This window comes from Corythoichthys intestinalis, chromosome 18, assembly GCF_030265065.1.
Source record: "Corythoichthys intestinalis isolate RoL2023-P3 chromosome 18, ASM3026506v1, whole genome shotgun sequence".
Lineage (NCBI taxonomy): Eukaryota > Metazoa > Chordata > Actinopteri > Syngnathiformes > Syngnathidae > Corythoichthys > Corythoichthys intestinalis.
Genome location: NC_080412.1, coordinates 32,891,977 through 32,908,523, shown reverse-complemented (window position 1 = coordinate 32,908,523; position 16,547 = coordinate 32,891,977). Strand labels below are relative to the sequence as shown.

The 16,547-nt window shown below is 37.2% G+C and overlaps 1 protein-coding gene across 5 annotated transcripts in view; it reads right to left on the bottom strand.

Annotated features, from left to right (window-relative positions):
* LOC130906201 (connector enhancer of kinase suppressor of ras 2-like) overlaps positions 1 to 16,547 on the bottom strand; it is a 77,680-nt gene that overhangs the window by 18,031 nt on the left and 43,102 nt on the right. For 3 of the 5 annotated variants that reach the window (XR_009061258.1, XM_057820241.1, XM_057820243.1), the window contains exons 10-18: positions 13,422 to 13,555; positions 8,988 to 9,193; positions 8,813 to 8,905; positions 7,093 to 7,283; positions 6,959 to 7,007; positions 6,704 to 6,882; positions 6,543 to 6,616; positions 2,331 to 2,402; positions 2,187 to 2,251 (exon numbers count right to left, since the gene is read on the bottom strand). Coding sequence is in view for 4 of the 5 variants with exons in the window: in XM_057820241.1 (XP_057676224.1) it covers positions 2,187 to 2,251; positions 2,331 to 2,402; positions 6,543 to 6,616; positions 6,704 to 6,882; positions 6,959 to 7,007; positions 7,093 to 7,283; positions 8,813 to 8,905; positions 8,988 to 9,193; positions 13,422 to 13,555 (1,063 nt within the window). In the remaining variant the exon portion in view is untranslated. The remainder of the gene's footprint in view (positions 1 to 2,186; positions 2,252 to 2,330; positions 2,403 to 6,542; positions 6,617 to 6,703; positions 6,883 to 6,958; positions 7,008 to 7,092; positions 7,284 to 8,812; positions 8,906 to 8,987; positions 9,194 to 13,421; positions 13,556 to 16,547) is intronic. The other 2 variants (XM_057820242.1, XM_057820244.1) reach the window with 1 other exon arrangement.

Genomic DNA, 16,547 nt, shown 5'->3' with positions numbered 1-16,547 from the left:
AGGTTAGTAAACACTGTTATGAACATTTGCCACCAACTACGAGAGTTAACTCCAGTGTGTTTAGTGTGTCTAGAGGTGGTAAAACATGTCGTTTTTTCTCTCTCTGGCAACTGTGTTGAGAAAGAGAATGTGTGTATAAAGTAAACATGATACGAGTCATTCGCAATTACACATGTGCTTTTTATGGGAAATAATTCAATTATTTTTGTTCTAATGGTAATAATGTTGAGCTGTGGCTTTGGGTTTAGGCTCACCTAAAGGACTGCATTTATTTTAATTTTATTAAGAATACGTTGTTTGTTTGTTTGTTTTCAAACTTATTTTTACTTAACATTATAATGTTCCAATTTGCTAAAATGTTTTGAAAATTAAAAATTCTGCTCAAAATATTTTTTTTCTTTAACCCAAATATCTCAAAGTAACACATTTTAGAACTGTAATTGCAATACGGTGATACCGTGAAATTTTGGCTTAAGGTTATCATACCATTAGACTATCATACCGGCACATGCGCTACACGCTACTCTAAAATTTTTGGCAACTCTACCCACCTCTGATTAGTACTACATTTGGAACTGAAGAATTTTACATGTTTATTGTATTCAACATTAAAACACAAATACACCCTTTCCAAACAGCCTGCAGATATTTAGTACTTGAGTGACACCAACTTGAAACTACAACATCCTTGCATGTTTTCACATATTAAAAAGTATTAAGGTTCTAATACAGTAGTTGTTAATCACAGATTTGCAGTAAGCAGTGTTGTTTGCGAAACACTGTCAGTGCTGTAGGTGTGATTTTGAGGTCAACCTAATGTGTAAAGAATATATTCCAAGACGTGAGAATTTCATGAGATGCCCTCTGGAGGCGTTATGACTCTTCATTTTATATGACGTAAGAGCTCTGTCTTCATGCAATATATCCAATGACAAACCAGTTCACCCACACACTGGGTTCCTTGAAATAGAACCATGATAAGGTACAGGATTTCCGGCTTCAACAGAAAAGAAATGACGTCCTCCGTCCCTAAAATGAGCATTTGCGTGCGTTATGAAAGCACAGACCTTTGCATCTATTTCAATTTTGTAAATTTAGGAAGAAAAGGTATTCAAAAGTGACTATCCTGCATGACTCATATCCATTCATCTATGACACTGAGATGTGAGTGGGACATGGTGCTAATCATGCAGGAAGTTATACAAGCTTCACCGTTACTGCAATTTAAACTGATGCAAATGACCTTTGACCGCTTATCACATCATGAAAAAATGCCTTGAGATATAGCTTCTAATTAAGAATTAATCAATACATTAAGGCTACCATTTTAATTACCATATCATGGCTGGGGGAGTGACTTGTACTGTGGAGCTACTTACGATAACTAGTAATTCGATTAAAAAAAAAAATTCAAATTAAATTTTGCTGCTTCGAGTATTCGTTTAAATCGTTTTAGTGGTTTGTTTTGAAAGTGTTCCCATTTAGTTTTATTGATACTGTCCTTTAGTGTAGTGGCAACAGTGAATATGACATAACTCATTTCACATGGCTGAATCCAGCTGCTCCATTTTAAGACCGAGATGAGCAAAGTCTTTGTTTGAGCTAATGTTTTTATAATGCATTTGTAATTTAGTTTATAGGTATATTTAGCAGTTTTTTGAGGGAACCATTTGTTAGGAGCATTGCAATATAAAAAAGTTAGCATTTTATGGCATTTAAGCTAGCAGACTTTTGCGATGTAAGTTAGCCATTTGTTCTTTTGTTGTAATTATATCCTCATTTATTTAGTTTTTATACCGTTTGAGGCTCAGCTAAGGTATTTTAATTCTTTATATTCCTTATCAGATTATTCAAACTAACTAGTTAATCGATTAATCGACTACTAAAATAGTTAATAGCTGCAGTCCTGATTACGTCAGCAGAAAGTGCTAGAACTTATCAAAACTAATTACACCTAAGCGCCAGCAGGGGGGCGGCAAAACTCCAGAAACACTGGCAGGCATTAAAGTGGACATAGCAACACTGGCATATGCATATTGGCCCAAAACCGATAATGAAAAACCGATGTTGATATTATCCGATATCATTTTAAAATGCTTTTATCAATAACAGACAACTCAAATTTTCAATTTTTGCTGAAATGGCTTTGTTTAGACTGATGACTATATGGTGTATATGAGACTTACCCTGATCCTGAATTTTGTCCTGATCACAATAGCCCGCCACAGCCATGCTGAGTCGACTCAGCCACCTGTGGGATAGAGAAAGGTGCCGAGACTATCAAGATATAAAGAAAAAGGCTAACTGTGATAAGAGACTCATCAACTTACCTTGACATGTCGTCTACATTTTCTGCTGCAAAATAGAAGGTCTTTATCTTCGGGTGGCATGCCTTGAAAGCACTGAAATTGGGCCAAATGTATACTTTCAAACCAGAGCGAGGAGGGGGGTGGCAGCATCATTATTAGCGCTATTTACATACGAACAGTGTTGTTAATCTTACTTTAAAAAATTAATTACAGTTACAAGTTACTTCTCCCAAGAAGTAATTGAGTTAGTAACTCAGTTACCTAAATGTAAGAGTAATTAGTTACTTGGCAGAGTAACTGGTGTTACTTTTCATGTTTTTTTTTTTTCATTTAAAAAACAAAAAACATAAAGGTCACACTATGTGAAGTTCAAAAGGTTTTTGGCACATTTGGCCTTAGCCCAAATCTTTACCCAAAACTTAAATAGACACAGGGGTATTGCGGATATTGCGATAACTAGATAGTAACCTTTGCTATGTTTGGAAGTCATTTATTGTTGTGAATCAACCGTTAAAGTTGTTAAAATTGCTCCCGTTATTGCATTCGTTCCCTGCTGTCTACTTTCGACATGTGAAAGTTTCAAAACTGACTGATTGACTTGAATAATTCAGTTTGGGAGGACTTTGGTTGACTCACTATGACCACATTGTAATCATTGGAGATGTCCCGATCAGAAATCGGGTCGATCGTGCCATTTTTCGGGTGAAAAAGATCGGGTTTGTAATTAAAAAATTGATGTTTATGTTTTTCATGCTCGTACAGCCTCTCACCCTCCCTCTTGAAAGGCAGTACAACCAAACTGTTTTACTTGGTCACCAATGCAACTGGCGTTTGGTACGTAACATTACCGATGATTGATTGATTGATCTGGCCAGAGACGAGAAAGGTAGAGAGGTAGCTCTAGGATCAAAGGCACAAATGTGTCAATCATCGTTAAGCTTGGTACACAGTCAGAAGTGTGCTGTGGCAACTCATTCATTGTGTAAGTGAAAAGCTGTCCTCGGCTGAGTGAGCAACAAACCAAAAAGAAACTTTTATTTCGGTATCAGATGAAGACTTGGTATCGTCAGATTCTCAAAATCAGGTGACTTGGACTCGGTTCCAAATATATGCAATCGGGACATCCCTAGTATTCATATAATACCGTTTAATCCAGGCTATGGGGTTTATCTGTGAATGATGAAGATTGGTGTACTTGTATATTAAAGCACAATTGCTGCTTTTATGTAGAAAACCAAATGTTTTCATTAAAATAGAAAATAAAAACAATCGCACGTCCTGCGATGGGACTATTGCTAATGCGTACAATGCGATGGCGATGTTCAAACGAAATATTGTGCATGCCTAGCGAGTACTTCCTATTTGTGTTTTTATTGAGTCTTTAATTACCTTTTCATTGCCTTAAAATACTTGTTGCATGTGTTTCCCTCTCATACTTTTAAGCAATGTGTTTTCTTGTGGTAGCTTTTAAGCAGATTGATGATCTGTCACGTAGCATATTTAAACCACCCTTATTTAATATTACTACGTTTAAGTATTTTCTCAGGCATAAAGGCATCTTTATGATGTTCTGTCCGTATGCATCTAAACAAGCTGGTAGTACTTTGGGTGTCAAATTTGCCTCTTGTAAGACGTTTTGCCGGTGTAGCACATTTTGGCAGAACACCGGTTTTGTCCTAATCTTGTCTCATCTCATCCCGTCATTCCTGTACATTTTGCTTTTGCTGCTCATTTTGTGAAATATCAACAGGGCTGTCATGCTCATTAATGTTCCTCTCGGGTTCAAATTGAAAGGGCTAAACAGATGACATGCTTATGTCGCTAAAGTCATATTCTGAAAGTCACCGCCCTGCGACGTCAACAATGGCGACCTACGAATTAAATTTACAAATTGTATAAAAACGAAAACATCAAGATGGGTTTTAATATCAAATCATTTGAACTCATATGACGTTGATCTTTTAAGAACTACAAGTCTTTCTGTCCGTGGCTCCCTTTAAACAAAGTTAAAATACCAAATAGCAAAATTGTTTTCGTCACATCATGTTGGTGTAAAACGAAAAACAGCGGTGAATATTTTTGGCCCAATTAGTCTTACGCTCTGGTTGAAGTTTGCAGTGGTGTTAGACTCTATTGCACATACTGAGAGTCTTTTGTATCGTATTGGCCCGAATATAAGACGGCCCTGATTATAAGACGACCACCTCTTTTTCAAGACTCAAGTTTGAAAAAAGACTTTTTGAACACCAAATGAATTTTTATACAGAAAATAATTACAGCACATCTGAAACAAATGATTATAACTATCAGAGATGTCGATACTTGGGATGCCGATCGATCGGGTCCGATCACGTCATTTTCAAAGTATTGGAATCGGCAAAAAAATATCGGCCATGCCTTTTTTAAATATATATATATATATATTTTTTTATTAAATTGTTTTCTAATTGTATTTAACGTTACAGACATATGTTACACTTATCCAGAGTCTTTAGTTTAGGCTTAAGGTAGGGTTATCAAACATATCCCAATAACGGCGGTAATTAATTTTTTTTTATAAATGTATCAGTTTGAAATATTTAACGCAATTAATGCATATGGTGCGCGACCCACTCATGCTTCATTACGCTCCATCTGTAATGGCGCTATTTTGCCAATATAGAGAGCTAAAAGGCAACATAAATTGAGTCAAGTGAATTTTGGCAGCTTCTGGAGCCTTATTTTAATTGGATAGAGCTTAACAATCCCTCTCCCTACAATTAGAAACATCATGAAAAGCAATGTGGGGAAGCAAGTTAGCATTTGATCTTTTTCTTAACACCCTGAATTAAATCCCATCGCAGAGAAGATATATGAAATGGTAGCACTACACACAGTCGTGGTTTCACTAGTCATGGTTCCACTTCCCATCATGCATTGGGCATGGCCCTCTATCATTTACTGAAAGCTCAACAAATACACTAGATGGCAATATTTAGTCACAATATACAAAGTCACAAGTCTTTCTATCCGTGGATCCCTCTCACAGAAAGAATGTTAATAATGTAAATGCCATCTTGAGGATTTATTGTCATAATAAACAAATACAGTACTTATGTAATGTATGTTGAATGTATATATTCGTCCGAGTTTTATTCATTTTTTTCTTAATGCATTGCCAAAATGTATATGATCGGGAAACATTATCGGGAATGATTGGAATTGAATCGGGAGCAAAAAAAGGAGCAAAAAAAAAAAAAAGCGATCGGATCGGGAAATATTGGGATCGGCAGATACTCAAACTAAAACGATCGGGAGCAAAAAAACATGATCGGAACAACCCTAGTAGATATCACATATATCTAGAACTAGCTGTGAAATGACAGCCGACGGCCATGTTAGATCATATACCAAGAACTAGATGCGAAAAGATACTTTCCCGTGCTAGTAAACAGGCGCCATCTTAAAGCAGTAGGCCTCTCTAGAACAACCCTAATAACTATATTTTATAATATACAGTACTGTGCAAAAGTTTTAGGCAGGACACCTGCCTAAAACTTTTGCACAGTACTGTATATTTTTATTATATTATGTATATACAGGATATACTGTATGTATATATTTTCCCCAAGTGGAAGCTTCCATGATCTAATAAATTTAATAATTAAAAAAATATATATACAGTACTGTGCAAAAGTTTTAGGCAGGTGTCCTGCCTAAAACTTTTGCACAGTACTGTATATTTGCAACAACTGCATTAACCATAAGGGGTTCGCTTTGGCCTGGGGAGTCAAATTCAGCATTCGCTTCAATGATATCTGGCGCCATCTAGCGTCGTGAATGGGTATAATGTCTAGACCCCGCATATAAGACGACCGCCACTTTTTCAGTCTTATTTCAATGCAAAAAAAAACACCATCTTATATTCAGGCCAATACGGTAATATGTCGTAAAATTAAGTCACTGCAGACGACTACTAATAATAAAACTTATTAACACATTGACACCACTCTGATAATGTTAATCAAAAGTACTGAATCTCTCCCAAATGCGTTGTAGCAACATTAACACATCTTCCGTTTGGTTTTTTGAAGTGTCGCCGAATTGGCTGTGAATTTATTTGATAGCAGCCCACGTCTGCTCCTGTCATTTGAATATTCTTTACACCTCTAACCAGCAGCATTAGTTTGCACTCGCGCTCCATTTTGAAAAGTCACGGGAAATCAAATGCAAATGAAGAAAAACGTGACTCACAATTTTCTCCTGCATTCAGTAGCACGGTCAACCTTAAACTCTGGAAGATTGACAAAGCCCTCTGCCTTCTCATCCTGCGGTGAGGAAAAATATCCTTTTAACAAACACGCGCTTTAAGTGATACCTTAGGGGGGGAAAAAAGCGTGTGTTTTTCTGTTCACCTCTTCGTTCATGTACCAGTACAGGCAGGTGTCTTTAAGAATGAACCAATACTTCTTCCACTTTTGAGAAAAATAGGTTTTAGCGTCTTTCTTTTTCCAAAGCCAGCCTTCACAGTCACCCTGACCCAAGTCCCTGCAGGAGATTCGTCGCTTGCTGATGGAGGCCATGGGGCTTCCGGCTGCACCGGTGAGAAATACATGAAAGTGATAGGAATAAACTTGCACTTCAATTTGGGTTTGCGCTCTCATGCCCACCTTTATTCTTCTTCTTTGACCTTGACAGCAGCGAGGAGCGCTCAAACACCTGCAAAGCCAAATGGAAGCGTGACCCGAAATGCTATACTTTGATGAGTCCGCACGAACCAAAGTGAGCGTGTGGAGGAACTGACGTGATAGAGAGAGGCAGAGTCGGAGCTGGACGTGGACAGTGAAACTTCCATCTGGAGGGCCGGGATGAGCGTGTAGTGAGCGGGGCTGCTGCCCCTCTCCGGCTTTCTCCGACTGTGACTCAGGCTGCGACCCAACAGGAATTCTCCCCCGGGGCCTTTGTCTTCACTCGCAAAACGCAGAAGGGACTTTTCTGCAGGGGTACAGAATTGCAATGGAAACTTGTAAGGGAATTCACAAACACACTAGCTGTGTGCCAATAAACTGATTATTAGACTCATCAATTCTACACGTGACGATTCGATTACGATTCATGAATATTCATAAACGATGATTTTTTTCCCCCAGTAACTTACAGTTACAACCACTAATTGTGCAAGTTCTCCCACTTGAAAATATTAGATAGGCCTGTAATTGTCAACATGGTTAAACCTCAACCATGAGAGACAGAATGTGGGAAAAAAAACCAGAAAATCACATTGTTTGATTTTTAAAGAATTTATTTGCAAATCATGGTGGAAAATAAGTATTTGGTCAATACCAAAAGTTCATCTCAATACTTTGTTATGTTAAAATTTTTCTTTGCCCAGCAAAAATAATGCAAGTCTGAAGGGGTTAATTATGAACATACTTTCCATAACTTCATTTGTTCTCTTATTTTTCACACAATGTTAATTTCATTTGGAAAACCTTGAAGTTGTTGCATTTATCATTATTAAACCATCTAGTGGGGCATCAGAATACAATTAGCACTAACACGTTAAGTGCATGACTGCATATCGGTATTGGTTTGATATCCGTGTCAGATTTCTGGAGTTGAACAATATCGGGATATCGGTTAAAAACCATTATCGGACAACTCTAATCAAATGGATCAATAACTATTTTTCATTGTTGATTTTATTCTCATACATTTTTTTGCGTGTATTTACATTTTGCAAAAGTACGCGGAAAATATATTTCCTTTTTAGTCATTTAGTGGTCTCTTTTGATATAAAGAAAAAACATTAAATACATAAGAAATCATTTTCATGAAAAATATCAAGCAAATTGGAAGCCTTTTCTAAACTTTGTAAAAAACAAAAATCTGCAAACTATCTATTTATTAAACCGCTATATTTTTGTGGTAGTACATTCACGTGCTTCTTTGTCATAAATTAATTTAAAAAATCAAGTACATATTTATGTCAGTGAGATTAGTTATGATTGGATTAAGCAACTCATTCAAATGTTATAACCTGTAAAGCATCCTTGAATTTGTTGTGAAGGAAAGTTGTTGCCAGGCCGGAAAGCTAGCAATAGTATCTTTTGTAGATAAATATAACACTGTCACTTTTAATAAGCCTAAAGGTAAAAAAAAAATTAAAAAAAACAACATCAGTTCCTTCCCCAGAAGAAACCAAGTTCGCCTTTGAGACCAAAATAAAGCACATCAGACTCTTCCCGCTCTGTTTGTCACCTAGTCTCGACTCAAATGTGAATAATACGGAACGGTTGCCTGAGCAACCGCACACTTTTGCCAATCACCGAAAAGCGACATCGAGAGTAAAGACGATGGCGCGTAAGTGTGGGTAGTGATGGCTGATGAACATACGGAAAGGATAGAGGCAGGATGTTATATCAGCGGTGTTTGCGCTTGTGACAGGCCTGCTCATCCTTCTGCTGTGAGAAGGACGGTAAGAGATCTCCTCCCACTCGCATCTTTCTCACTTTCCCACCCACCTCTCCTGCTCTCTCTCTTCATCTTGGCCAGGTTCTCCTCCTCATCTCCTGCCCAGTTGTATTCCAGTGGCATGGAGATGGGCCTGAGTCTGCCTGGGATCACAGGCACCCATAATTTCATTACACTGCAGAAGACAGCCCCAAAAATGTACATTATATGAAGTTAAAGTCTTACTGTAGGTGGGCGTGCTCCCCCTGCGCACAGGCGACACTTCTTGGTTCTGGTCGTACTCGTAGCAGTAGAGTATAGAGTCATCTTCCACCAGAGGGAATTGAGAGCCACACTCCTGGTCCAGGTAAGAATTTGGTGAGTCGGAGCGCTTGCTGGGATGGACGTGCTCGGACATAGAGTCGTCACGTTGAAGACTCCCTTTGTCGTCTCTAGCGACAGGACATTGCAAAAAATAAATGGTAGGCTGTCACAGCTGATAAATGATTTTTAAAAATCCTTTGCATACAGTAGATCAGGGGTGACCCAACTACTGCCTATGGGTCACAACAAATGATGAAAATATCGTGGAAAATATATAGTGTATCACAAAAATGAGTACACCCCTCGCATTTCTGCCGATATTTAAGAATATCTTTTCATGGAACAACACTGACAAAATGATACTTTGACACAATGAAAAGTAGTCTGTGTGAAGCTTATATAATAGAATTAGGGCTGTCAAAATTATCGCGTTAACGGGCGGTAATTAATTTTCTTAATTAATCACATTAAAATATTTGACGCAATTAACGCACATGCCCCGCTCAGATTAAAATGACAGCAGTGTAATGTCCGCTTGTTACTTGTTACCTGTTTTTTGTTGTTTGGCGCCCTCTGCTGGCGCATTGGGTCCAAATGATTTTATGGGTTTGGGTAGTGAGCATGGTGTAATGACATCAACAATGGCGAGCTACTAGTTTATTTTTTGATTGAAAATTTTACAAATTTTAATAAAACGCAAACATTAAGAGGGGTTTTAATATAAAAGTTCTATAGACCCTACCCACCGACGTCACAAAATCACGTGGTCGCTGTATTGTTCCGCCCCCTTGTCCGTCATTTTGTGTCTGTATTATCAATGGTCTCAATTGATCGAGCAATTTATAATGCATTTCATGGAAGACCCGGTGCTTTCGGATGCCGTAAACTCACTTGATGCGTTGCATAAAAGGCATTATGTGGAAAAGCTTCAGTTTATCCATTCGCCAGATCCATATTTGATGCCTAAATCGATGTTTTTCGACCCGCTGTCTCTGCCAGCTACCCTGATATTTACAACTATCTTGTCCACACAAAATCAGCCTATTCTCACGAAACTTTGAAAAACTTTAAGAGCTTGGAGGCTTATAAATACTTCGTTGCTGGTTGGGTGAAACAGGTCCTCGTCCGCGAAAATTCGGCAGGAATCTATCTTGTGCTTGGAAAGGTGAGTTACGAAATTTTCAATTCAAAATCTTTTGTTCTTGCTAACATCCACCGTCAAGTCTAATGTATTTCATGTCATTTGTCAGTGGAGCTAGGGCTTTTAATGTTTATATGGTTTAGCGATAGCACTCTCACTACATACATACGTGTATGTTGTCGGCGATTAGCCTAGCAATGATTTTAATTGTGGTTGTCAGCCCAAAACCCTCTAAATGTATATTAAATGCATCTTACCAGATATAAAATGACTACTACATAATCTGTGGTAATCGTTTGGAGCCCAGTTTTCTCGTCGAATTGCAGCAGCCCATCTCGCTCTCTCATCTCCGGGTCTCTCGGAATCCGGTAGAACTTAAAGTCTCTCCGTCTATCTTCTCTGTTATTGCAACCGACCGCCACACACGCCCTCACCATTTTGATTATTAATGTTAGCGAGCAGAAAAACACGCCGTAAATAGGAGGAATGTACGTAGCCGTAACAGGTAAACACGATGTGTTGACGGACAATTGGGCGGCACCAGTCAGGAGGGCGGAGTTGTGACGTCACGTGGGTAGGGTCTATAACTTGTACTAACATTTATCTTTTAAGAACTACAATTTTTCATCCATGGATCGCTTTAAGAGAATGTTAATAATGTTAATGGCATCTTGTTGATTTATTGTTATAATAAACAAATACAGTACTTATGTACCGTATGTTGAATGTATATATCCGTCTTATCTTTTAATTTCAACAATGATTTACAGAAAAATATGGCATATTTTATGGATGGTTTGAATTGCGATAAATTACGATTAATTAATTTTTAAGCTCTAATTAACTCGATTAAAAATTTTAATCGTTTGACAGTCCTAAATAGAATTGATTTATTTTCCCCTCAAAATAACTCAAAATATAGCCCTTAATATCTTAACCCCGGCAACAAAAGTGAGTACACCCCTTAGAAACTACATACATCCCTAAATGTCCAAATTGAGTACTGCTTGTCATTTTCCCTCCAAAATATCATGTGACTCATTACAGGAGTGCTGTCAGCATGGCTGTCACCCCAGGAGGAAGCCTCTTCTGAAGACGGTACACAAGAAAGCCCGCCCGTCTCATCAGACCATGCTGTAATCCATGGGTGTCCAAACCTGTCCCCAAGGGCTGCTGTGGGTCCTGGTTTTTGTTCCTACCAATCGAGCACAAACAGTTTAACCAATGAAGTTTGCGCTAAAACAAGCAGCACTTGACTGCAATCAATTGATTACACTTGTGAGCAGGGGTCGTGTTAACCGAATATTTTCCGTCGTTGACCGGTTTTTTAAAATGGTGACGGAAAAAACTGAAGTCCGTCCGTCATTTTGACAGGTTGCAATTCACACCCCAGACCACAGGGTGGCGAGTGAGCATATTAATTAGCTATTGTCTCTCCTAATGCATGACGTCGTTGGCTATTCTGTCAGAATATTGTAGCGTCTCGTCAGCTCGTCGTGTTTGCACATTACCGCTACGTACATGCCTCCTATTACGGCGTGTTTTTCTGCTCGTTAACATTAATAATCAAAATGGTGAAGGCGTGTGTGGCGGTCGGTTGCAATAACAGAGAAGATAGACGGAGAGACTTGAAGTTCTACCGTATTCTGAGAGACCCGAAGAGGAGAGCGAGATGGACTGCTGTAATTCGACAAGAAATCTGGGCACCAAACGATCACCACAGACTAAGTAGTAGTCATTTTATATCTGGTAAGATGCATTTAATATATATTTAGAAGATTCTGGGCTGACAACCACAATTAAGATCATTGTGTGACGTTGGTGATTGGGGTCTATATAGTTGCCTCTTTTTCTTTGGGGGCGGAGTTGTTGTTTTTTGGTGTTGTTGGCGGTAAGCAGAGTAAAAAGAGGGAGAAAAATACCACGAGTTCCGTGTCTAATTTTTCGCCGCCAAGCAAGCGTTACAATATTAATTAAAAATGAATGAAAACTAAATACTATTGAATATGCCATCATTGTCATTTTAAAAATTTAAGTGACGGGTGAAAATAGATTATGACTGGATTTTTATGACCCCGTCAGTCAAAATGACAGACAACGAAAATGTCTAGCGCAACCTCTGCTTGTGAGACACCAGACTGGTGAAAATATGTCGTCTTGTTTTGTAGGAATGAAATACAGCACCCACTGCAGCCCTATGTGGAATAGTTTGGACACCACCGCAGTAATCCATGTGCTTTGTTGACATGTCTTCAGCCAACTGTTTGCAGGCTTTCTTGTGTACCGTCTTCAGAACAGCCTCCTCCTGGGGTGACAGCCATGCACACCAATTTGATGTAGAGTGTGGCGTATGGTCTGAGCACTAACAGGCTGACCCCCCCACACCTCTTCAATCTCTGCAGCAATGCTGACAGCACTCTTGTAACAAGTCACATGACATTTTGGAGGGAAAATGACAAGTAGTACTCAATTTGCACATTTATGGATGTACGTAGTTTCTAAGGGGTGTACTCAGTTTTGTTGCCAGGGGTTTAGATATTAATGGCTATATTTTGAGTTATTTTGAGTGGAAAATAAACTAAATCTATTATATAAGCTGCACACAGACTTCTTTTCATTGTGTCAAAGTGTCATTTTATCAGTGTTGTCCCATGATAAGATATACTTAAATATCTGCATAAATGCGAGGGATGTACTCACTTTTGTGATACATTGTATAATAGAATATGAATAAGCTTGAGTTTAGCCAACATTTTATTGCACTCCTCAGCTGTAACAATAGCTGGAGCTAGTCACTTTAACAGTGGGTCTCCATTAGCTTAGGGGTCAAAACTTGACGACATGTTGAAGTCAGTGTAGGAAACAGTAAAATTTCAGTTTTTTGTTTGACATGAATAAAAAAATAATTCTCTGTGATAAATCCAGCTATCTTGGTTTTGATTTTCTTGATTTTTCTTGCTGTTGTTCTCTTTTTCGTGATCAGTTCTTTTCAGTAGTGCATTGCGCGCCTACAACATGGCCCCCTCCATAGATCAAAACATGTACTAAATATTATAGATTTTTAAATCAATCACAATAACATATATGTTTCTAATAACATATCTTAGTAAAAGAGAACAATTGTGGCTTATTAGTGCCTACAAGTCTTTAAATCCGAGGATCCCTTTAAATACTCCACAAAAAAAATGCGTTTGTGATTTTGTGTGTGAATTTACCTGGGGGTGTAAGGCTCCGCTGGAGGAGGTGGGATGTAGAGGTCCTGAAGGGCGCAGCTTCCCCTCCTAGATGGAGAGCTTAAAGTGCTGGTAGGTGTGGCAGCACTGCTGCTGGGGCTCTGAGGGAACAGCGGCTGCGTGTGAGTGATTATGTGGATGCGAATGCGCGCACGTGTATGTGTGTAAAGAAAAAAGAAGACAAAAAGAGGAAGTCACAGTTACATGGAGTGAGTGATTGAGCAGTTGACAGCATCATTTAAATGAGTTAGTCAAATGAACGGCGCTCCATATTTTAGATGCTGCACTTCTAAGTGGCTGGTTTGATCATCCCTATGAATAAAAATCAGCACAAAGCAAGAAAACATTTCCTAACAAACTTAATCTTTTTTAGAAAGCCAATCAAATGACGAGGCCTGCAAGCATGACTAAAATCGATCGATCGAAAAAAAATTGACCAAAAATTAAAAAATCGATCGATAAATAAATTTTTAAAAAATCGTTAAATCGAAAACTCGGATTGAAAAGTCAATTAATTGAAAAATCGGTTGAATGGACAACAACTGAAAAATCCCTCAAAAATCGATAAATCGCTCAAAATCGTTGAATCGAAAAACTCTGAAAATCGTATCAATGAATTTAAAAAATCGCTTTAAAAATCGGTAATTCGCTCAAAAATCGATCAATCGAAAAATCAATTAAAAAAATGAAACATTGAAAAATCGATGAATCAAATTTTAAAAATCAATCAGTTGAAAAATCCAACAAAAATTGATACATTGAAAAATCGCTTTTAAAACCGAGAAATCGGTCAAAAATGGATAAACCTAAAAATCAATAAATCGATTTTTTAAAAATTGGTCAACAAAAATCGATTAATCAAAAAAAAGAAAAAAAATATAAAAATCAATAAATCAACAAATCGAACGAAAATCGCAAAATTGAAAAATCGCTTTAAAAATCGAAAAATAGATGAATCGCTAAAAAAATCGATAATTCGCTCAAAAATCGATAAACTGAAAAATCAATTAAAAATAAATTGAAAAATCGCTAAATCAAAAAAAAAATCGATTAGTCGAAAAATCGAACGAAAATCGATAAATTGAAAAAACGCTTTAAAAATCAATAATTCGCTCAAAAATCAATAGACCGAAAAATCAATAAAAAAAAAGATAAATTGAAAAATCAATAAATCAAAAAAAAAAAAAAAATCGATATGCCAAAAAAACGAAACTCGATAAATTGAGAAGTCGCTTCAAAAACCGATAACTTGGTCAACCCAAAATTCGATAAATCTATAAAAAAATAATTGGTCAACAAAAATCGATTAATCAAAAAAAAATTTTTTTTAAAAGATCAAAATCGATAAATCAACAAATCAAACGAAAATCGCTAAATTGAAAAAGTCGAAAAATAGATAAATCGTTCAAAAAATCGATAAAGCAAAAAAATTGATCAAAAATCGATCAATCAAAAACTTGATCGACAATCAATTTTACAAAAAAAAAAATCGATCAAACACCTGATTAATCGAAAATCGAAAAATCAATTAATCGAAAAATCTGTTTGGGTTAGGTCAGAAGAAAAAAATAATCCTATGCAAAACAATTGGGCTCTCGCGCCAGTTGGTGCTCGGGCCCCGAATTACTTTTTCACCATTGAATAACAGCAGTGGTATTAACAAATATGCGAATCTTGTTCAAGGGGAAAAAAATCTGGCATTTCAGGAATAACATTAGCCTCTCATTGTTCTTTTGTTCTGATTTTCACTCATTTAAAATGGTAGCCGGGATAGGAAGAGAATTTGCACGTGATGCAATGAAGGGGTGGCGGCTGAGAAATGTACTCTAGCTCTTTAGTTCTCAGAGGGGGTATGTTTGATCGGTGTTTCAAAGAATGACTGGACTACACAAAAACACATGCCATTCATTTGTACCCATTGTGGCATTGGCAAATATTCCCAATAAAGAAATGTGCTTTCACAAAGTAGGACAACAGATGCCATTTTAGAGTTGTACTGGGCATCTACACTGTGATTAAAGTGGGTTAGCCCAAAAATTCGGTGCTGCTGCACAGTAGGGAAAACTACGTACATGATGGTAAAATAGTGTATTAACTTCATTATCAAAAGAGAAATACAGGAAAAACACACGTAGCAATATAACGTGGCTAATTAACACAAGGAAACAGGAAGCTAACAGCGACTTGGACAAACACTAAAGTGAAAACCAAACCTAAATAGACAAGCAGGTCAGGGAAACAAGATATTTTTCCCCCTCTCTAATGATACACTTATATTAGGATTTCCAGCAGTTATATAAATACTCGGGGTGTAACGGCACACAAAAATCTCGGTTCGGTACGTACCTCGGTTTTGAGGTCACGGTTCGGTTCATTTTCGGTACAGTAAGAAAACAAAATGCAAAATATAAATGTGCTAGTTGTTTATTACACACTTTTGTGCTTTCAACTATAGGAACATTAGCCTATACAAAGCTAGAATACTGCTAAGAAAGTAGCGGGTATTTAAAGATAATCCAACAGCAATTTGCCTTTCAGACACTGCGTATTGGTCAGCTTTCTTTCTGAAACAAAGAAGAAAAAAGAAGTCCTGTGCTAAAGAGAAAAGCAATCCCAATGACAAAGATTTTAACATGTATGAACAAATGAAATGCCTCAATGATTTTTTTTTCTTATGAACGGTTTTCAAAAGCTTTATTGGTGGATTTTCTCAAGTTAAAGCGCCACACAGAAATTAATAAATTTAATTGTGTAAGCAGGATCTGTATATTATTCTTATTATTTAATTACAGGTGTTTTAGCTCATTTCAATTTATTTTATTTAAATGGGTTATTATTTATTTTACTATGTGTTTGTATTTTACAAATGTGATGTAGTATTCATTTACATTGTATGTTTGATGTTGTATAACTTTAGTTCCTATGTGAATATTAGTTCCTACTTGTTTTGTTGTGGTAGGAGGGTTTTGTATTGAATATGGGGCCGTGTTGGTGATTATTAGAGATGTCCCGATTGATCGGGTCCGATCACGTCCTTTTCAAAGTATCGGAATCGGCAACAAATATCGGACATGCCTTTTTAAATTTTTTTTTTTTTTTTTTAATTAA